This window comes from Zea mays, chromosome 7 (assembly GCF_902167145.1).
Source record: "Zea mays cultivar B73 chromosome 7, Zm-B73-REFERENCE-NAM-5.0, whole genome shotgun sequence".
Taxonomy (NCBI): Eukaryota; Viridiplantae; Streptophyta; class Magnoliopsida; order Poales; family Poaceae; genus Zea; species Zea mays.
In genome coordinates this window covers 110,905,065-110,927,478 of record NC_050102.1, presented here as the reverse complement: position 1 = coordinate 110,927,478, position 22,414 = coordinate 110,905,065, and the positions used below count along the sequence as shown (strand labels likewise).

Genomic DNA, 22,414 nt, shown 5'->3' with positions numbered 1-22,414 from the left:
AGAGGTGGGTGCCAATGTTGGTCACTTGTTCTCAAATGCTGTGAATCAAGAACAAGGCAACGCAATTGCTAAACATTAAGGACCTTCGTCCTTCGAAGCATTATCTCCTCTCGGATATAATGATCTTCGGATGAAGGTTATGAAGAACATGCCTTCATCATTTCATAGATAAATAAGAATGTATAAAGATAACAAATATAATTTACTGATTCATTTGCATTTGTATTTTATAATATACACGTAAATATTAACAGAGTTAATATTACATTGATACCTTCGGCTTGTTCAAAGGTGCTGACGCGAAAAAGCAATTACAATTCAGCGTGAACAGTACAGTGTTACTGTTCATCTATTTATAGTCACAGGACGCAGCCCGAGTAAAAATTACATTCATGACCCTCAACATTTATTTATGAACATAACTTAGATTACTAAGGTCTATCTAGTCTTTTCCTCTTCCGCTTGATCTGAACCGAAGCTGATGGTAGCTTCGGCATTTGGCATCGTTGCTTCTACGCAATGTCTTCATCTTGAGGATCTTCAGCAGAAGGAGGGAAGACTTATGTATTACTTTGCCGAAGGTGTTTTTGAGGACCTTCGGCGGAGAAGAAGACCCCCAACATAACCTAAACTATCTCTTAAGTTTATGTTGTTCTTTTGAGATGTGTTCACTTATTTGTACATGATTGGTGTGTTGTTCATTTGTCTTTATCCAAATGTATTGAATGCACGATCACTTTATTTAGACGACGAGCAACCCGTGGTTCCTGAGTGTTTTGCCGAAGACCTTCCTGAGCAACAACCTGGTGAAGTGTAAAGCCCAAAATTTGTATCAGTAAAACAAATAAATAAAATTAATTATTCTTAGTGTTTGAGAATTTATGGAACCTTTAGAGATCATTTGAATTTCTTATATTTAAGCATATTCAACTAATGGAATTATATTGATCAAATAACAAATAAATAAATTTAGAAATATGCATCTCATGCCGATGATTTTGTTGTGATGCATTTTGTTTGAGTCAAGGAATCAAGACTTAATTTGACCTCAAATGATAAATGAATAAAAAGAAGGGAATTTTTATTAAGTCCATTACCCTCTCCATAATTAAATAATAGGGAGAAAGATAAATAATACAAATACAAATAGCAGGTGTAAGATTCACATTAGGATGGTATTTAATATTAGGAGATCTGAAATTTAAACCAGTAATTTAAATTGGGTTTGAATCTTTAAATTTGGAATAGGAAAAGAAAATAGAAAAAAAACAAACCCAGATCTCGGCTGGGCCGAATTCTCACCCTCCGGCCCAGTAGATTCCCCTCTCCCCTCGGCCCAATACTATTTTTTTTACCGTGCGGCCCATTCAGCTTGCTCCTGGCCTTCGTGTCGGGCCGCCGACTGGTAGGCCTCCACGGGTTGGGCTGTCAATGTGGAGAGCTCCTTGATGCCCTGTGTCACGGATTGATGGGGCCCAGTTGCCAATCTCACCCGCGCCGCACCTGACACAGACATGCGGGCCCCACTGTCCAGGGTCATCTCCTAGCTTCGGATCGGGACGAAGTCCGAACCCAACGAACTCCCGCGACCGCCGCGCGACATGCTGGTTTCTCGCCGGGCTGTTGCAGTCCCCGGGTATAAAACTAAGCCTACCCTCGACCAACTCCGTCAAGCCTCATCAGAAAGGAGAGCCACCTTGTGAAGATACCGTAGAGCATCGGGCAGGGATCGAGTGCAGACCGTGGGGCCGCCGTCGTCGGCCGAGCGATTTGTCGTCTCCCTGGCCTCGACAACCGAACTGAACTCCTCCTTGGGTCGCCTGGAGCTTTCTCGTGACCTCAATCAGCGAAAGCACTGGCGGGGGAGCCCGAGATTGCTCACCGGTGTCTCTGCTCCGCCGCGGGCCGCGATGCACCGTGGCCGGTGCTCTCCACGCCGCGATAACCGGTGAGACTTAATTCTTTGTGCTCGTGATCATCAAGGCTCTGTGTAGCAACGTTCGAATTGAAGATTCGTCTGGGTTATGGATTTGGGGGGGGATCGGCCATGGCCGCCGCCATGGTCTGTGGGCAGAATGCCGCCGCTACCTGGGGTTCGCCGGCCGTGTGAGTGGTAAGGGAGAGAATCTCCTGGCCGTTGATCTTGTAATGGGTGGGCCGGATTAGGAGGAATCGTATCTCTGCGCGTGATGCAACCTAAACCATCGGATCATGAAGGGACGTTCCAGATCGCATAACTCTTACCGGTTTTGGGCTTGGGGTATCTGATCCGTTGGTTCGCAGATGGACGGCCAGACTGGATCATAGCGGCCCAGCTCGGGTGTAGGATGATGGCCGTCGATCTCATGATCCGTGGCTCGGGTGTATTGGTGGGTTGGGATCTAATCTGGTCCCTGGATCCAGGATCGGACGGCTCAGCTCTACCGGTACCCCTTCGCCGCGACATTTAGCTAAAGAGCCCCTCGGCTTATTCCAAATTAACCCGTCGTCCACTACGGGATTAGCCGGAGTCTAGGAACAATTTACACGCGACACCCTGCGCTTCTCAGGAATTATGTGCCTAGTCCAGGATCTTTAGGAAATCAGAAATTAATAAAGAAAATGAATTTTTGGTATAAAAATAAATCTAGGAACTTGCCTAATTCATATTAAATTCATTTTAACTCCAAATTGACTCGTTCCAGTTTCTATAATTTAGTATTAATATTGTTTATCACCTAGTACCTTTGTTTAACCATGAAACTTGAATTAAATTTGCTCAATTGAATTAATCTATTCTAGGTGCTAAATAGTTTCAGAAATTCATAACTCAATATCTGTAACTCCGTTTTGATCCGTTCTAGTTGCATTAGTCTCACAATAATATTTATTATCATCTGATAACTTTATTTTGTCATGAGATATAGGTTAAAATGTTTCACTTAATATATTATATACTTAACCACATGGATCTTCGGAAAACCATAATTTCTTAATCGTAGCTCCGAATTTAGCGATTCTCGAACCCACGATCTCGTATCAGCGTGTAGATTATTATTACGCAGTTTATTCTTATGTTTGGTGTGATGTTAATTTTGCCCATACCATGTTTGTTTGTATTGCTATGTTTAGCAGTGAGGACACGTGTCATCTGAAGAGCAAGTTGGTACCTGGAATCTCAAGTGTCAGGCAAGTTGTGCCCTTGATCACTTCTTTTTACCCAGTCATGTTCTGATTAATCATAATGATCTGCATAGGTTAATTTTGATGGGACCCAACAGGTTACCCTAGTTTGATTATCTTTATACCTTGTTTACCACTAAACTTTTTGGGTAGTACCTGCTATTGCTTTATGTGGTTTTGGGTATGAAGATTACACTATTCATGATTATACTTTTGTTATCAGTTGTTATTTATTGTTCATGTTAAGATCATTATGTTAATTGGAACATGGAGAACCACCCGGGAAAACAGTGCTACCACAAGGGTTTATGGACGCCCTTGGCTGATTAACTAGGAAAGCTAGTGGATGATTACCTTACCCGAAAGGGGCAAGGGCAGTAGGGGAGTGGTCGGTGTAGGGAGGTCCTTGGTTGATTTTGCTGCAATGGCGGTCAGTCGAGCGACTCCTGCACTGGAGCTTCCTATAAACTGTAGCGGGTTTTCTGAAGCTAGTGGAACTTTGTAAAGGCCTCGTAGTGTTACCCTGCCTCGCCTCCTCGGTAGAGGTGTATGGGATTGGCCGTCTCTTGGAAGATGGGTAACATGACTTGTGGGTAAAGATGCGCAACCTCTACAGAGTGTAAAACTGGTATACTAGCCGTGCTCACGGTCATGAGCAGCTCGGACACTCACATGATTAAATTATGGAACTTAAACTCAATTTGTCATATGCATTGCATCGCAGGTGAGATTGTTACTTTTGTTCTACTACTTAATTGGGTTGGTATTTACTTATATTTAGTAATTGCTAATAAAATTTTGACCAACTTTAAAAGCAATGCTCAGCTCTAACCATCCTGTTTGGTAAGCCTTACACTTCACGTGAGCTCCCACCTTTAGCGAGTTCATGCACATTATTCCCCACAACTTGTTGAGCGATGAACGTATGTGAGCTCACTCTTGCTGTCTCACACCCCCCCCCCACAGGTCAAGAACAGGTACCGCAGGATGAGGCGCTTGGAGGATGCTGTGTCGAGTTCGTGAGAGGTCTAGGTCATCGTCTCCCAGTCAACTTTGGGTTGCTGGACCGTTGTCTCCTTATAATGTATTTATTTATTTATTTTGTATAGAACTCCTGTTATGTAGTAAAGATGTGACATTCGATCCTGTGTCATGAATCATCATATGTGTGAGACTTGGTCCTAGCACACCTGGTGATTATGTTCGCGCCCGGGTCTTGGTGCCCTAAAACTCGGGTGTGACATGAAGGCAAGTGTCATCTGACCTATTATGTCCTACTTACTTTATAATTCACCATCCCGCATTACATTATTGAAACCTAAGGACCGAGTAGTCAGTATTTACTTTATCATTGTTACCTTTTTGGGTTACTATGGTTAGCTTTATGCTATTGCTTTAACTTAATCAACAAACATGATGTGAATATTTATGACATGATGATGTTATCCTCATGATGATCTTGTGATACTTTAGGGGACTCAGGTTGTTTCCTGAGTACCTCTTCGTAAGGACCTGTTCGTTGAGTGACCACCCGGGATAATAGTGCAACCATGAGGGTGGAATGGGACGCCCTTAGCTGAATAATTAGATGAACCTGGGTGTAGTTGGCTTTGCCGAAGGCCGTCAATGGGGGTTGGGGCATAATGCTCGCTCTGCTAAGGGTGGGTGCCGAGGTTCATTCGATTTGGTTTTGTTAGTCACCCACCTTAGGGAGGGGTACTGTGTTTGTACGACTGGCGAAACATAACGAGCAGCTATGCTCCAGAGGAGTCTTTGTAAAGGCTACATAGTGAGACCCTGCTAGGTCACCTTGGTAGTGATCCATGGGGAGTCATGATCTCCGGGCAGAACGGGAATCACGACTCATGGGTAAAGTGTGCAACCTCTGCAGAGTGTTATAAACCGGTATATCAGTCGTGCTCACGGTTAAGAGCAGCCTTGGGATCCTCTTTGATTAGAAGAACTTTGGATACTTTTATGATGATGGTTACTAATGATGAATATAACTCTGATCTCTGGTATTTCCTCTTAGAGGGAGTACATTTGGGTAGTAATTGGGTTTATTACTAAAACTTGGCTAATCTATTAGTAATAAATATTTGACCAACTAAAAGCAACTGCTTAACCTTAACTCCACATACAGCTAGTCCACTTTAGCCAAACGAGACATTTACTTAGTACGTTGATGTGTACTCACCGTTGCTTTAAAAACACCCCCACCCTAGGTTGTCCCCACTGTATTTAGGGCTCAGGAGGAGATGCAGGCAACATGGAGGACTTTAAGGAGTTCTAGGACTATGACGAGTTCTAGTTGTGTTAGTGGTAAACCCCCAGTCAGCTTCCTGTGAAGGCCATATCTACTACGTTCGCTTTTCCACACTTTGATAATGTTAATGACTATGTTATGTTAAAGACTCTGTGGATGTCTTGGACATCTTGATGTAATAAAGTACTATTTCCGCTATCTACTTTGAGCAATGTGTGATGATGTCCAATTATGTAATCGCTGTGTATGTGGGTTTCTGATCCTGGCACGTACATTGTTCGCATTCGGTTTGCCTTCCAAAACCGGATGTGACAAATAATCTCTAAAGGTTCCATAATCTCAAAACACCAACACATAAATATATTTATTTATTTTATTATTTTTAATACAAATTTTTGGCCTTTATAGGAAGTGACTTAGTCTTGCCTCATTGTCATTCTTGGTCATCTAGGTAGGACTATGGAGGCTCATGGAAGTTGAAGCATCATGGGGTATTTCCTTTTATAGCAAGTTGTAGAAGCAAAAGCGCCATAGAGCATTTTCTTTTATGAAGCGACTAAGGAAGCTAAAGTGATGCAGAGGTGCAGAATTTTAGTTCAGAAAAGTGACCAAGTCCTGAACAATGAGCCAAGCATATAGGCTCAAGGGCTACATGAATGAGCTAGGGACTTGACCAAAGACAATAACACAGATATAGTAAATTCAATACATTCTAGAAGATTGAAGACAAAAGTTTTATTTGCTTGAATCAATGACTCATCTAAATGAGACTTGAGGGATACTATCAATAATATGTGCAATAGGTATCCATATCAAGCTTCATGATGAAGAACCTATATAGAAGGGCCTGTGGGTTCAACCACGAGCTTAGGAACTCGGCGATCAAGACCAAAAGGGGCCCTGAAGCTAGGAGGATTCTAGCACAAATATGGCAAAGATCTCATCAGAATAAGAGATATGTCAAATATCCCAACGAGTAATAAAGATGTATTTGTACAATATAGATTTTAACTCATATACAATCCAATCCTGACTCCAACTAGGTAACTGACTCAGTGCCTATCTTGTAAATTGTCATCCCTCCTTGGAATATTAAAGTAGGGATAGGGGAGCCCTCGAGGGCATCAGAAGACATCTCACCACAAATTACAACACCACCACACATAGTACATATGGTATTATGTCACAATGAGAGCTCAAACCTTTATAAACCCATGTGTCTCCCATGGCTTTACATTTAGGCTTTCAATCTCATTACATACCCCTTGTAACCACTATCGAACAATCTTTGACACATCATTTTTTTGTTAATTTTAATTGTTTGAAATTTAGGTGCCTTGGAGGTACTACTAATAGCATCAAGCTTGTTAGTTAGCTCATCATTATGTTTGGAAAGGGTTTCCATTTTACAATTTTCATAGACTTCTTGAGAGCTAGCTAACTTAGCTTTTAGTCTATGCCATTGCAATGAAGTGCCTTCCCTATGTCCTTTTCCTCGTTTTCTCTATCTACTCACTAGCGTGTGAAAAGGAGAAGAGCTGGTACTCATGGATATTTTCTTCTATGATAGGTCGTGTGTGCATTTTGGTAAACAACTATTCCACTCTCCCACCAGTTTATTTGATGTGATAACCTGCATTAGTTGTACCGTACATGATCTTCATAAGATCCCATGTACGTATGTAATACTAATTACAATACACATGCCATTTAGCTGTTGTGGCATTCCTGCCAAAATCAAAGGCTGATAAAAAAAAGAGCTTGCTTGGAGATTCAGAAGAGCCTGTAGAGCGAGCACCATCCAAGGTTGTTATTTTCATCCTTTGTCGCTCAGTATGCGAACTACCAACTTATTGTATTTGCTTTTATCTTCCAAGCTAACAATATCCATATTTGATTTGCAGGAGAATAAAAGAATCTGAGGATAAAGATGAGGGTCTGACTGAATATGTACCTTATTTGAAACCAAATGTAAAAAATCAATCTTGTTGGGGACTTCACACGGTATTCACAAAGTGAAGCTCTGTTTCTAAGTTAGATTATGTTCCTTTCAATATGTTGCAACATTGGCACATGATTTGTACTTCTCACCCTGCCCTTTTGACAGCTTCAAATAAGAACTATTAATCAAGTTACCTTGCCTTGACATGAAGCACTAAATTGTACTTCATCGTGAAGGTTGTTCCTTTCATTGGCACTCCTGTTATATAGTCGTGAGTTTATAACAGTCGTGAGTTGGCGACAAAACACTTTTAGTTCCCACTGTAATGTTTATTCTAAATAAGATCGATATTATTATAATGAATTAAAATAGCTGAATCAAGAGTTTGTATATTTATGAATTGCTAATTTTTTGCGTTTCGACAGTGGGGCGCAATCTGTTCTTAGTAAAGGGAACACCGCCGCTGGTTTCGAGACGGCAAGCAGGTTTCAGAAGAAAAACAAGGAGCCGCCTTTCCCAACTATTGCTTGCAGGCCGGATTTGTGATCCGATTGTACCTGCCCATCGACTCGCAGTGCACGAACGTACGGTACGGCGGGACTGCAGAGCACACAGAAAGGACAGTACTGCACGCTACTTAGAATCCAGGATACCTGATTGTTTCTTCAGCCCTTCGTTCGGCCATCATGGTAGTGGCCACGGTGCCGTGCCGTCTGAACCTTCACACAAGATGCTGTCCACCTGATCCGCTCATGCCTCGTGGCTTGGCCGCCGGAGGTGCTCTGCACTGTCGTCCATGCACACGCTCACCAGAACCTGAATCAGTTTTTTAGCTGCATCTTTGATTCAGCAATCAACACCGACTGACAACAAGAAGGTGTCCACGCCATGTCCATCTCAATTCTCAACACCAAACTAGTTAATCCAGCAGTACATCATTCAAGTCACCTTTCACCGGACGGAGAAAAAAAAAGAGGAGGTTTCCAATGCAGTGCACCCACCCCAACCCCGAAGTTTCCTGACCCCCGCCGTCAATCACGACGGAGCCTCCTCTGATGGATTAACTGGATAAGACGCCGGCTCTACTGCTGCTGCCCTCCAGCGCCGGCGGAGCGGGGCCTCTTAGGGCCCGACTTGTCGCCTGCGGCGTCTTTCTTGGCGGCGACGGCGCGGGCGAAGGACCCTGACATGTCGCCGTAGAGGTCCACGACGCGGGCGATATTAGTGTTGAGCTCCCGGATTAGCGCCACGTTGCGGCTGAGACCGTCCGCGTCGCGCGTCTCCTGGTTCTGGCTGATCTCCTGAATCAGGACGCGGTTGTGCTCCAGAATCCCTTGCACCTCGCCGAAACTCTTTTGCAGCACATGCGGCAGCTTCGTGCCGCCGCCACCGCCTACGCTGGTCCCTGCACCCACGCCGCGGTTCCTGCCGGCGTTTGTGCCTGCGCCAGCGCTAGTCTCCGCTCCCGCGACGAACTCCATGCTATCGCTGCCGGAGCCGCCGTCCTCCTCCATCGCCCTGTCCGCCCACGAATTTTTCAAGAGAAGTTCCGAAAATCCTTACTCTATCCCGGAAAAAGAAAAGAAAACGAGAGAGAGAGCGAGGCTCGAAAAAAGATCACGCGGCAGCCATGGTTCAGAGAAAATATTCTGGTGGGAAGGGGGCGGTGGGGGAGCACGGAATGTACCTCGGAGGCGTCGAAGATCTGCCGCGGTGGGCACTGGGCACTGTTGTACGGGAGGATCAGGGCCACAGAGGGGGAGATTTATAGGCGAAGCGGTGGGAGGGATTCGCCGATTCGGGCGAGAACGGCACCGTGTCGGGGCAGCGGCGAGGGAACGGGGGACGCGTTCCCGACGGCGTGTCGACGAGATCCCTCCTCTTCCTCTCGGCGCTGGGGTTCTTTCCCGAAAAGCGAAGGATTTTTTGGGGAAAGCGCCGGGATCGCTCACGCTTGCCGGGCCCCTGCCTCGGCGCCGCGGATGGTCTGTCTATCCATGTGGATCCTGCCGTCCACGGAGTTTTTTTTTTTTTTTTTTTTTTGTGCCGTGGGGACCCCCGGCTCTTCACCAGCACGCCCCGGTCTCGGCTTTTCCTTCTACTACCGTTTGTCGCTATGCCTCGTGATTCAGGCCACGGTGGTGGTGCCGTTGGCGTGGAGATATGCCGGCGTCTGGCTTCCGTAAAATGCCCATCGAACTGTATAACTCGCCAAAAATAGTTAAGCCAACATAAAAACATTACTGTAATGATCATAACTATTCATATCTTGTGTTTTTTAGCTTTATATAGATCAAAATATTCCTTTTATATATAGATACAAATAGAGGTACACAATAAAAAAATGTACTATATTTTAACACCGATATAATAATCATGTACGTAAAAACCAATATATGCACTATTTGTTTCAGCTTCTAGCCATCAAAAACTGCTGCGGACGATCAAACGTTCAGTTTTTCAGTCAACTTCTATAAAAATCGATTTGGTAAAAACTATCTAAAATCAACATAAACACGAAATCGACTAAGTTGTTGCAATAGTATGAATCTGTCACTTTCTAGATCCTAAACTCTATGGATCTTTTCAACTTCTTCTGCACATAATCCGCACGATACTCAGATTCTCCACACAATCAGATTCTTACCACAACTAGATTCTCAGAAAAGCTCGTTAGAAAAAAGCTAAACCAAACAAGCCCTATAATATATAGAACAAACACAACATATGGTGCCTGCGTTATGTAATGTTGGAATTATTAGACCAGATTCATTTAAATTTTAAAATAATTTCTATAAAATCTCAAAGTCTCATTCATGAAGTGGATTGTGCCAACATTGAAACATTAGTCCCACCCTACTAGTTGAGATACAGAGAACTCCACTTAAATACTTCCTCTATCCAAAAATATAGTTCTTTCTAGCCCTTGTTTTCCTGTCTATGTCCGAACATATATACAAACTACATTCATAATTTAATTAATGAATGTATATTTAGCCTAAAATGAATTATATTTTGGAATGGATGGAGCAGTTAATATTGATGATCTTCTCATATCGTTACATGTGTTGGGTGAGAGGTAGAAGGAAGAACGTGTGCGCTCACTTCGTCGGTCTAGGCGAAGGGCGCGCGATAGGCGCGTGGATGGTTCGCCGAATTCGAGGTCTATGCCTTGCGTAACTGTGGCTTCCTTTTATAGTTTTTTTACGCTTATTCAAAAATCCTTATCAGATAAGTTTATTCTAAAATCCTTATCTGATAAGGCTTATGAAATGTGTCGGGGACCATAATTAGGGGTACCCCCAAGACTCCTAAACTCGGCTGGCAATCACCATCAGCACGAGCCGCAGAGCCTGATGGGCGCAATTCAGGTCAAGGCTCCGTCCACTCAAGGGACGTGATCTCGCCTCGCCCGAGCCCAGCCTCGGGCAGGAACAGTAGACCAGGGCGGATTCACGCCTCGCCCGAGGGCCTCCTCAAGCAACGGGCGCACCCTCGACTCGCCCGAGGCCCAGCTCGGGCAGGCTTCGCAGTGAAGCAACCTTAGCCAGATCGCCTCGCCAACCGACCGTATCGCAGGAGCATTCAATGCAAGGATCGCCTGACACCTTATCCTGACGCGCGTTCCTGAGTCGGCAGGGTCGAAGTGACCGCAGTCACTTCGCCCCTCCACTGACTGACCTGACAGGAAAACAGCGCCGCCTGCCCCGCTCCGACTGTTGTGCCACCCGCCAAGGTGAGGCTGACAACAGCTAAGTCCCGCCTCAGGTGCCACAGGAAGCTCTGCCTCGCGCGACCTTGGGCCTCGGCCTTGGGAGAAGTCTCCGCCTCGCCCGACCTTAGGGCTCGGCCTCGACCTCGACCTCGGAAGGTGGTCTCCGCATCGCCCGACCCCAGGGCCCGGCCTCAACCTCGACCTCGGGCGGAATCGCGTCCTCGCCCGACCCCGGCCTCGCCCTCAGGAGGAGTCTCCGCCTCGCCCGACCTTGGGCTCGGACTGACCACGCCACAGGGGGGATCATCATTACCCTACCCCTAGCTAGCTCAGGCTACGGGGAACAAGACCGGCGTCCCATCTGGCTCGCCCCGGTAAACAAGTAATGATGGCACCCCGCGTGCGCCCATGACGACGGCGGCTCTCAGCTCCCTATAGAAGCAAGGAGACGTCAGCAAGGTCCCGGCAGCCCCGACAGCTGTGCTTCTACAGGGCTCAAACGCTCCTCCGATGGCCACGACATCGCATGCACAGGGCTCTAGCACTTCTCCGACAGCCACGTTGGCATGTACATAGGGCTCTGGCTCCTCTCTGCTGGACACGTTAGCATATTGCTACACCCCCCATTGTACACCTAGACCCTCTCCTTACATCTATAAAAGGAAGGTCCAGGGCCCTCGTACGAAAGAGGCGGCCGCACGGGAGGACGGGCTGACGAACAGGCTCTCTCTCTCCCTCGCGAACGTTTGTAACCCCCTACTACAAGCGCATCCGCCCTGCGCGCAGGATAACACGAGCCACAGTTCTCTTTTCCCCCCTTGTGTTCCATCTCGCGTCGACCCATCTGGGCTGGGACACGCAGCGACAATTTACTCGTCGGTCCAGGGACCCCCCGGGGTCGAAACGCTGACAGTTGGCGCGCCAGGTAGGGGCCTGCTGCGTGTTGACGAACAGCTTCTCGTCGAGCTCCAGATGGGTAGTCTCCAGCAACCTCTTCAGCCCGGGACGCTGCTCCGTTTCGGGAGTCTCGAGTTCATGTCCCTCGACGGCAGCTTCGACATGGTACTCCTTCCTCCGCCGCGCGACAGCGACGATGGCGGTCGTCAGCCCGCCCGGCGGCGGAATCGACGACGTCTTCCCCCCATGGCGGAAGAGCAGCATCCGGGTCTGTCCCGTCACCTTCCCCACCGCAGGAGGAGGAGGCGGGGCAACCATGGCCAAGCAGGAGGCGACACCTCATTGGCTGTCGAGCGAGTCGACGACGCCGGCGCCCCAGCGGGGGACACGTCGGGCGTTGACCTCGCGCCTGAGATGAAGACGAGCGTCGTTTCCCCGCAACACGCCAACCCCAAGCGGACAGATGACGCCAGCACGCTCGCGAAGGACTTGCTGAGCGCTAGCCTCGTACCTGAGATAACGGTGCAGTCCATCCTCGATGCGACTTCGTCACCATCTGTCGATCAAGAGGTACCGTCCGTTTTCCACCCTGTGCCTTTTAGATTCAGCTTCGACCCACCAAGCGACCCCACTTCGGTGGATGCTTTCATAAAGGCATATCCTAACCTTCCAGGGTACCATATGTGGTCAACCTGGGACCGACTAACGGCTGTCTCGACCTACGGGCCCCGGGTTCCAAGGAAGATGACGAGCCCAACTCTGGTTGGGATTTCTCCGGGCTCGGTAACCCTAGTGCCATGCGAGACTTCATGACCGCATGTGACTACTGCCTCTCCGATTGCTCCGATGATGGCCACAGCCTTGACAACGAGGGTTGTGGCCCAAGTCGCGAATGTTTCCACGTCGATCTAGGGGGTCACGACGAAGGCAACCACCTTGGTATGCCGGAGGACGACGATCCCCCTAGGCCTGCGCCTCACGTTGACATCCTTCGGGAGCTAGCTGTGGTCCCAGTCCCTACGGGGGGGGGTCAGGACACACAACTCGAGCAAATCCGCGAGATGCAGGCCAAGCTCGACGAGGAGGCAGGACAACTTGTGTAGCTCCGGCAAAACATCGGGCAGGAGTGAGCAGGCCGAGCACTAGCCGGAGAAGCGCGTCATCAGGCCCAGGACGTCCAGCACAGCATCGCTGACGATGCCAGGGCAAGGCTGCCCCCAGCTTCCAGTGGGGTCGGCCAGAACCTGGCTGTAGCGGCAATACTACTCCAAGCGATGCCGGAGCCATCCACCACCGAGGGGCGGTGTATCCAGGGAGAACTCAAGAATCTCCTAGAGGATGCCGCGGTCCGACGGGCCGAGAGCTCTGCCTCCCGAAGGCAAGGGTACCCCCCGGAGGATCGCGCCGCGACTTCCCGATTCATGCGGGAAGCCTCGGTCCACACCGGGCGCACGCGGGACGCAACACCTGCAGCCCCGGGTCGCCTCGGCAACGAGCACCACCGCCGCGACCGTCGAGCCCACCTCGACGAGAAGGTGCGCCGAGGCTACCACCCCAGGCGTGGGGGACGCTACAACAGCGGGGAGGATCGGAGTCCCTCGCCCGAACCACCCGGTCCGCCAGCTTTCAGCTGGGCCATACGACGGGCGCCGTTCCCGACCCGGTTCCGAGCTCCGACTACCATCACCAAGTACTCGGGGGAAACAAGGCCGAAACTGTGGCTTGCAAACTACCAGCTGGCCTGCCAGCTGGGTGGAACGGACGATGACAACCTCATCATCTGCAACCTCCCCCTGTTCCTCTCCGACGCCGCCCGAGCCTGGCTGGAGCATCTGCCTCCTGCGCAGATCTCCAACTGGGACGATCTGGTCAAAGCCTTCGGTGGAAACTTCCAGGGCACATACGTGCGCCCTGGGAACTCCTGGGATCTTTGAAGCTGCCGCCAGCAGCCAGGGGAATCCTTGCGGGACTACATCCGGCGGTTTTCGAAGCAGCGCACCGAGCTGCCCAACATCACTGACTCAGATGTCATCAGCGCGTTCCTCGCCGGCACCACTTGCCGCGACCTGGTGAGCAAGCTGGGTCGCAAGACTCCCACTAGGGCGAGCGAGCTGATAGACATCGCAACCAAGTTTGCCTCTGGTCAGGAGACGGTCGAGGCCATCTTCCGGAAGGACAAGCAGTCTCAGGGACGCCAGCAGGAAGACGTCCCCGAGGCGTCCGCTCAGCGCGGCACGAAGAAGGGCAAGAAGAAGTCGCAAGCGAAACGCGACGCCGCCGACGCAGATCTTGTCGCCGCCGCCGAGCACAGGAACCCTCGGAAGCTTCCCGGAGGGGCCAACCTGTTCGACAAGATGCTCAAGGAGTTGTGCCCCTATCATAAGGGTCCCGTCAAGCACACCCTTGAGGAGTGTGTCATGCTTCGGCGCTACTTCCATAAGGTCGAGCCCCCGGTGGAAGGTGGCAAAGGCCATGACAACGACAAGAAGGAGGGCAACAAGGTGGAGGAGTTCCCCGAGGTCCATGACTGCTTCATGATCTATGGTGGGCAAGTGGCGAACGCCTCGGCTCGGTGAAGCGTCCCGATCCTTTGGGACTCAAATGTGATACAATTACTAGTCCCAGGAGGCTAGTAACCACATTCCTTACTTCAAATAGTTACAGAGTCTGAGTAATGTTATTACAATACTGGGGGTACAAGCTCGAGAGTGAGCCGGAAATCATAAAACACAGTGGAAGATAAATTAGCCCAGGCCACAGGCAAAACTGGGTGAAGACACAGCCCCTTCAATCAAGCATGGCAGAAAAGAAGTCTTCCGCTGCTGAAAAACATAAATAAATCTGGGTGAATACACTAGGTATTCCGCAAGCCCACCCGGCTCCCGTAAAGAGAAAGTGACCTATATTGTACATGCTTCATATGGTAGAGTTGAAGTCACTCATCCTTTTTCAGAGAAAGGCAATACTCGTGGTTAGGGTTTTCCCAAGACAGTAGAAATGACATTTGCCTAACCACCACTGAGCTTCCCGCTCCCGTGGCATTATTTTCTTTCCAAAAACACACACATATTTCCCTGTTCCCGATTGTTATAGAAACACTAATTGTCATACTATACCAGACTCGTCCATACCAGTGGACACAGACTATTCGAATAGGTTTAGACTCTGCGCAGAGGGGTACACTTTACCCACTAGTCCGGCTCTGCGATCTCATGGCCAATGAGATCCGAATCCAAAACTCTTTCCTTCCTTGCACGTCCTAACCTTAACGGTTATACCAGAAGGAGCCAGGCCACTGCCATGTCCAAACCGGACAAATCATTCCCCCTCCTTATCCTCCCGGTGCTCCCCAGCCTTCATAACCCTGGGGTTGGATCGTACGAGTTCAGATCGAGTGGCTGCCCACATAGCCTCGAGTGGTTGTACTTTTTATGAGTACAGGTAATGAAAGATGACAAACCGGTCCTTATACGAGAGGACAATCCTTCTGCTCACGCCTAAACCAGCTGAGCCATCACCTTAGGCCCTCCCCTAAACCAGGGAGTCCCTGATCATCCTACTCACCAGGTTATGAGGGTGAATACCCTTCATCGCACACTTTTTGGAAAACATGTTACTTGCACCCTTTTACTTATCCCATACCTTGAAATCAAAGGTAGTAGTTAATGCGGGCTCTCTCACGCTCACCATGCAATTCGATTCCATCCCATATTCCCGGCTTAGGTAGTGGTAGAGAGAAATAGGTAAATAATGCATCAAGGGAAGGATGGACTTGCCATCATCGAAGCTTTCCTGGCACAAGAGATTTATCTCGGAGGGGTCGGGTTCTTGCCCTTCTTCCGGAGCTACAAATTCCGGAGGATCGGATCCTTCTTCCGCTAATCAAACACAGATAATAACAATACATCAATCATGGTGACTCTAATGGGGTGTGTCATTTCTTATATCTCATTATTTTGGTGCCCTATAATTTATTTGAACTATTTTTGGTACATAAAATATTAGCATATAATTCTATATGTGAAAAATGGGAAAAGAAATGAGAAAATAAAAAGAAAAAGGGTTTCATGCCTTGCTGGGCCGGGGGGGGGGGGGGGGGGGGGTATTTCGGCCCACCCAGGCGCGAGCGCGCGGGCGCGGCTGGCGGCCCAGTCGGCCCAGCAGCGAGGGACGACGGGGGAACGGCGCTGCGGTGCGGGGCCCACATGCCAGCGAGGGGGAGGGAGTTTAACGGCGCGGGTTGTAACGGAAGGAGGGGGGAGGTCGACCGGAGTTCGACCGGCAGTGGAATCCGCGGCGGTTCTCCGCCGTGGGTCCGGTTCCGCGGCGGGGAGGTGGTTGTGAGGCACGAGCGGGGGCAGGCGATCACAGGGGTGGGGTCAATTTGACCGGCGGGGGCCTAGGGCGGCCGGTCCGCGGCGTGGTGGCGGGTGTCCACGGCGGTGAGGTCGCCAGTGAGGTTGCCGGGTGCAATAGGAGGTGGGGAGGGGTGCCCTGTGACCGTGAGTGTGTGGCGGAGCTTTGCGCACTGGTTAATTGGACTGATGATTACTTGGAAGGGGGGAAAATGAGCTCACCGGAGTGACAGGGAAGCACGGCGGCGCTAGCTTGATTTGCTCGGGGAGAAGCGGATGAGTTGGGCAGAGCTGGTGTGGAGAGGACGGGGCTCGGGTGGCTCCTTTTATAGGCGCCCGGGAGAGGGAGAGGGATGGAGGGGACGACGAGCGCCGACGAGCTCACCATGATGGCGGGAATGGAGCTAACGGCGATTGGGACGGCTCGGGCAGGCGAGGGGTGAGGGGACGGCTCGGGCACAGTGGCGGGGTGGTCGCTGAGGCCGGTGCAAGCCTTAATGGCGAGGCAACGGGGCGTGAGGCGCTCGGCGGCGAACGCGCCGGTGAGGCATGAGCGAGAACGACGAAGCTGACAGGCGGGCCCGAGCTGCCAGGGAGAGGGAGCGGCGCGAGAGGGAGGGAGTCGAGTCGCTGACTGGTGGGGCCGAACTGTCAGCGGAGGCGCGGGCGCGCGGAGTGGGGCCGCCTGGGCCGGGGAGAGGGGGGGGGGAAGGAGCGCGGGCGCGCGGCGCGGGTTGGGCCAGATTCGGCCCAGCCGAGGGGGGTTTCTTTTCTTTTTCTTTTTCTGATTTCTATTTCTTTTCTTTTCCTTTTCTACTTTTGTTTCTTTTTAATTCTTTTTCCTTTGAATCAATAATTTTCTAAATGATCTTGAGTGATGAATATAGTCTATGTGAGGTGCTCCTATCATATCAAGTGTATGCACATGATGAGATGATCTAAGGGTGGAGTTTAGGGAGAAAATAAAATAAGAGGGGGGTTAGGAGGTTAGGGTTTCAAACCTTGGGTTGGGATTTTTGGGATGTTACAAACCTACCCCACTTAGGGATTGTTCGGTTAGCTCTCAATGCATATGGATTGAGTGGGATTAGGTGGGTTTAAATCCCAAGCAAGTCAAATTTCTTCTCAATTTTTTCCAATCCTGTCCAATCCATATGTAACGGGATTAACCGAACAAGGCCTTAAAGGAATCTCGCCCTCGAGATTTAGACTGGATTTGGGAAAAGGTAAGGGTATTCCCTCCTCAAGGAGTCCTCACTCTCACAGGTAGCTTCCTCTTCTTCTTCTCGGCTCTGTTGAACTTTACAGAACTTCACTTCTGAGGTGCGGGTCTTTCGGATAGCTGAATCAAGGATCTTAACTGGCTTCTCTCGGTACTAAAGATCTTTCTGAATCTGCACTGCCTCTTCTTCGATGTGACTTTCTAGTGTTTGCAGGCATCTGCGGAGCTGGGATACGTGAAACACATTGTGGATGTCAGACATGGACTCTGGTAGTTCAAGACGGTACGTTGCGGGTCCCACTCTGCCAATGATGGGATAGGGACCGATGAATCACGGTGCTAGTTTTCCTTTCACTTGGAACCTCCTGACACCACGCATCGGGGAGACCTTGAGGTAGACGAAGTCTCCTTCTTCATATCTGAGCTCTCTCCGCCTATTGTCCGCATAACTCTTCTGCCGACTCTGAGCTTCAAGTAATCTCCTGCGGATCAAGGCAACTTTCTCTTCTGCCTCTTTGACAAAGGAAGGTCCTTCTAGTGCTTTTCCCCTACGTTGGACCACATGAGAGGCGTCTGGCATTTTCATCCATACAACGCTTCGAATGGTGACATCTTGATGCTGGCCTGATAGCTGTTGTTGTATGAGAACTCTGCGTAGGGTAGACTGGATTCCCAACTTCTATCGAATGTTAGCACACATGCTCTTAATAGATCTTCGAGGACTTTGTTAACTCTTTCTGTCTGCCTGTCTGTCTGAGGGTGATAAGCGGTGCTAAAATCTAGCTTGGTGCCCATAGCTTTCTGAAGGCTTGTCTAGAATTTGGATGTGAACTGGGTTCCCCTGTCTGACACTATCTTTCTTGGGATGCCATGGAGTCTGACTATCTCTTTGAGATAAATTCGGGCAAGGGTGGCTCCTCCAAAGGTAGTTTTTACTGGAATGAAATGGGCTACCTTGGTGAGGCGATCTATTATTACCTAGATAGAGTCATTCCCTTTTTGTGTCCGGGGTAGTCCGGTTACAAAATCCATGCCTATTTCTTCCCACTTCCATTCAGGCATGGGGAGGGGTTGTAATAGGCCTGTAGGTTTTTGGTGCTTGGCCTTCGTCCGTTGGCAGGTGTCACACCGGGCCACATACTGAGCTATCTCTTTCTTCATCCCTCTCCACCAGTATCTGGTTTTGAGGTCAAGGTACATCTTGGTAGTTCTTGGGTGGATGGAGTAGGCTGAGTTGTGAGCTTCCTCGAGCAGGACCTCTCGTGCTTCCCCTTTTGGTACACACAGACGATTTTTGAACCAAAGGGCTCCTTGTTTATCTGTCCTGAGGTCCGGGAGTTGTTCCTTGCGGGCTTTTTCCACAAGTCTTGCTGTCTCCGGGTCTAGGCGTTGAGCTTTGTATATGAGGTCTTCCAGCATTGGTTTGACTTCGAGACTGCCGCTGTTTCCCAGACATGTATTCAATTGAGCTGATTCTTTCTTCCAATCTTCTAAAAAGTTGGTTCCCTTTATTCCGAATGGTTTTCGACTGAGGGCGTCTGCTACCACGTTGGCCTTCCCGGGGTGATAATGAATCTCAAGGTCATAATCCTTGATCAGCTCCAACCATCTTCGTTGACGGAGGTTGAGATCTGGTTGAGTGAAGATATACCTCAGACTCTTGTGATCGGTGAAAATGTGACACTTGTTCCCGATTAGGTAATGCCTCCATATTTTTAAGGCGTGCACTATGGCTGCCAATTCCAAATCGTGGGTGGGGTAATTCTGCTAATGCGGCTTAAGTAGGCGTGATGCATAAGCAATGACTTTTTTGTTTTGCATCAGCACCGAAAGGGAATTAGGCTTACACCTATTTCCTAATTGATTTTGGTGGTTGAATTGACCAACACAAATAATTGGACTAACTAGTTTGCTCTAGTCTATAAGTTCTACAGGTGCCAAAGGTTCACAATAAGCCAATAAAAAGACCACAAAAAGGGTTCAAACAAAGAGAGCAAGGGACAACCGAAGTGTGCCCTGGTCTGGCGCACCGGACTGTCCGGTGTGCCACCGGACAGTGTCCGGTGCACCAGGGAACTCGACGCCCAACTCTTCACCTTCGGGAATTCTTCAGAGGGCTCCGCTATAATTCACCGGACTGTCCGGTGCACCACCGGACAGAGTCCGGTGCCCCAAGGGAGAGCAACTCTGAACTCGCCAGCTTCGGGAATTCGCTTCGCTATAATTCACCGGACATGTCCGGTGTACACCGGACTGTCCGGTGAGCCAGCAGAGCAACGGCTACTTCGCACGCAACGGTCGACTGCAACGCATTAAATGCGTGCCTGCGCGCGCAGAGGACAGAGCACGTGCGGGTGGCACACCGGACAGTCTACATGACCTGTCCGGTGCGCCACCGGACAGCCAGGCGGGCCCACAAGTCAGAGCTCCAACGGTCGGAACCCAACGGCCTGGTGACGTGGCTGGCACACCGGACAATGTCCGGTGGTGCACCGGACTGTCCGGTGCGCCATGCGACAGCAGCCTCCACCAAACGGCTAGTTTGGTGGTTGGGGCTATAAATACCCCAACCACCCCCACATTCAAGTCATCCAAGTTTTCCATCTTCCAACTACTTACAAGAGCTCTAGCATTCAATTCTAGACACACCAAAGTGATCAAATCCTCTCCCAATTCCACACAAAGCTTTAGTGATTAGTGAGAGAGATTTGCTTGTGTTCTTTCGAGCTCTTGCGCTTGGATTGCTTCTTTCTTTCGTTCTTACTTGCGAACAACTCAATTGTAACCGAGGCAAGAGACACCAATTGTGTGGTGGTCCTTGCGGGGAAGTTTGTTCCCGTTGGATTGAGAAGAAGAAGCTCACTCGGTCCGAGGGATCGTTTGAGAGAGGGAAAGGGTTGAAAGAGACCCGGTCTTTGTGACCACCTCAACGGGGAGTAGGTTTGCGAGAACCGAACCTCGGTAAAACAAATCCGCGTGTCACACTCTCTATTCGCTTGCGATTTGTTTTGCACCCTCTCTCTCGGACTCGATTATATTACTAACGCTAACCTGGCTTGTAGTTATGATTAAGTTGTAAATTTCAGATTCGCCCTATTCACCCCCCTCTAGGCGAATTTCAATTGGTATCAGAGCTCGATGCTTCATTAGAGCCTAACCGCTCGAAGTGATGTCGGGAGATCACGCCAAGAAGGAGATGGAGACTAGCGACAAGCCCACTACAAGCCACGGGAAGACTTCATCGGAAGAGTCCCGCAACAAGGGGAAGGGGAAGGAAAAGAAATCCTCTTCCCACAAGTCGCATCGGAGTGGCGACAAGAAAAAGAAGATGAGGAAGGTGGTCTACTACGAGACCGATACTTCATCGCCTTCCACCTCCGGCTCCGACGCGCCATCCGTAACTTCTAAATGCCATGAGCGCAAGAAGTTTAGTAAGATCCCCCTACGCTATCCCCGCATTCCTAAACATACGCCTTTACTTTCCGTCCCATTAGGCAAACCACCAACGTTTGATGGTGAAGATTATGCTAGGTGGAGTGATTTAATGCGATTTCACCTAACCTCACTCCACAAAAGTATATGGGACGTTGTTGAGTTTGGTGTACAGGTACCATCCGTAGGGGATGAAGATTATGATGAGGACGAAGTGGCCCAAATCCAACACTTCAACTCCCAAGCCACAACTATACTCCTCGCCTCTCTAAGTCGAGAGGAGTATAATAAGGTGCAAGGGTTGAAAAATGCAAAGGAGATTTGGGACACGCTAAAGACCGCGCACGAAGGAGACGAGGTGACCAAAATCACCAAGCGGGAAACGATCGAGGGGGGGCTCGGTCGCTTCCGACTTCGCCAAGGGGAGGAGCCACAAGACATGTACAACCGGCTCAAAACCTTGGTGAACCAAGTGCGCAACCTCGGGAGCAAAAAATGGGATGACCACGAAATGGTTAAGGTTATTCTAAGATCACTTGTTTTCCTTAACCCTACTCAAGTTCAATTAATTCGTGGCAATCCTAGATATACACTAATGACTCCCGAGGAAGTAATCGGGAATTTTGTGAGCCTTGAATTGATGATCAAAGGCTCAAAGAAGATCAACGAGCTTGACGACCCCTCCACGTCCGAAGCACAACCGGTCGCATTCAAGGCGACGGAAGAAAAGAAGGAGGAATCTACTCCAAGTCGAACACCCATCGACGCCTCCAAGCTCGACAACGAGGAGATGGCGCTCATCATCAAGAGCTTCCGTCAAATCCTCAAGCAAAGGAGGGGGAAAGATTACAAGCCCCGCTCCAAGAAAGTTTGCTACAAGTGTGGTAAGCCCGGTCACTTTATAGCAAAATGTCCTATTTCTAGTGACAGGGGCGACGACAAGAAGGGGAGAAGAAAGGAGAAGAAGAAGTACTACAAGAAGAAGGGCGGCGATGCCCATGTTTGCCGGGAATGGGACTCCGACGAGAGCTCCACCGACTCCTCCTCCGACGAGGACGCCGCAAACATCGCCGTCACCAAGGGACTTCTCTTCCCCAACGTCGGCCACAAGTGCCTCATGGCAAAGGACGGCAAAAGGAAGAAGGTAAAATCAAGATCCTCCACCAAATATGAAACCTCTAGTGATGAGGATAATGCTAGTAATGAGGAGGATAACTTGCGCATCCTTTTTGCCAACCTAAACATGCAACAAAAAGAAAAATTAAATGAATTGATTAGTGCTATTCATGAGAAGGATGATCTCTTGGACACCCAAGAGGACTTCCTTATTAAAGAAAATAAGAAGCATGTTAAAGTTAAAAATGCTTACGCTCTAGAAGTAGAAAAATGTGAAAAATTATCTAGTGAGCTAAGCACTTGCCAT

The 22,414-nt window shown here is 49.2% G+C and overlaps 1 protein-coding gene across 1 annotated transcript; it reads right to left on the bottom strand.

Annotated features, from left to right (window-relative positions):
- Positions 1 to 8,201: 8,201 nt before the first annotated feature.
- On the bottom strand, positions 8,202 to 9,287 carry LOC100284193 (uncharacterized). The gene is made up of 2 exons (NM_001197003.2): positions 9,058 to 9,287; positions 8,202 to 8,888 (listed from the first exon to the last, which is right to left on the bottom strand). The coding sequence occupies exon 2, from the start codon at positions 8,882 to 8,884 to the stop codon at positions 8,453 to 8,455; it is 432 nt and encodes a 143-aa protein (NP_001183932.1). The 5' UTR covers positions 8,885 to 8,888; positions 9,058 to 9,287; the 3' UTR covers positions 8,202 to 8,452.
- Between the last annotated feature and the right edge of the window lie 13,127 nt (positions 9,288 to 22,414).

What these genes read in the sequence shown, in the direction of transcription:
- LOC100284193 (NM_001197003.2), bottom strand. Translation starts at nt 8,884, where the DNA reads ATGGAGGAGGACGGCGGCTCCGGCAGCGATAGCATGGAGTTCGTCGCG.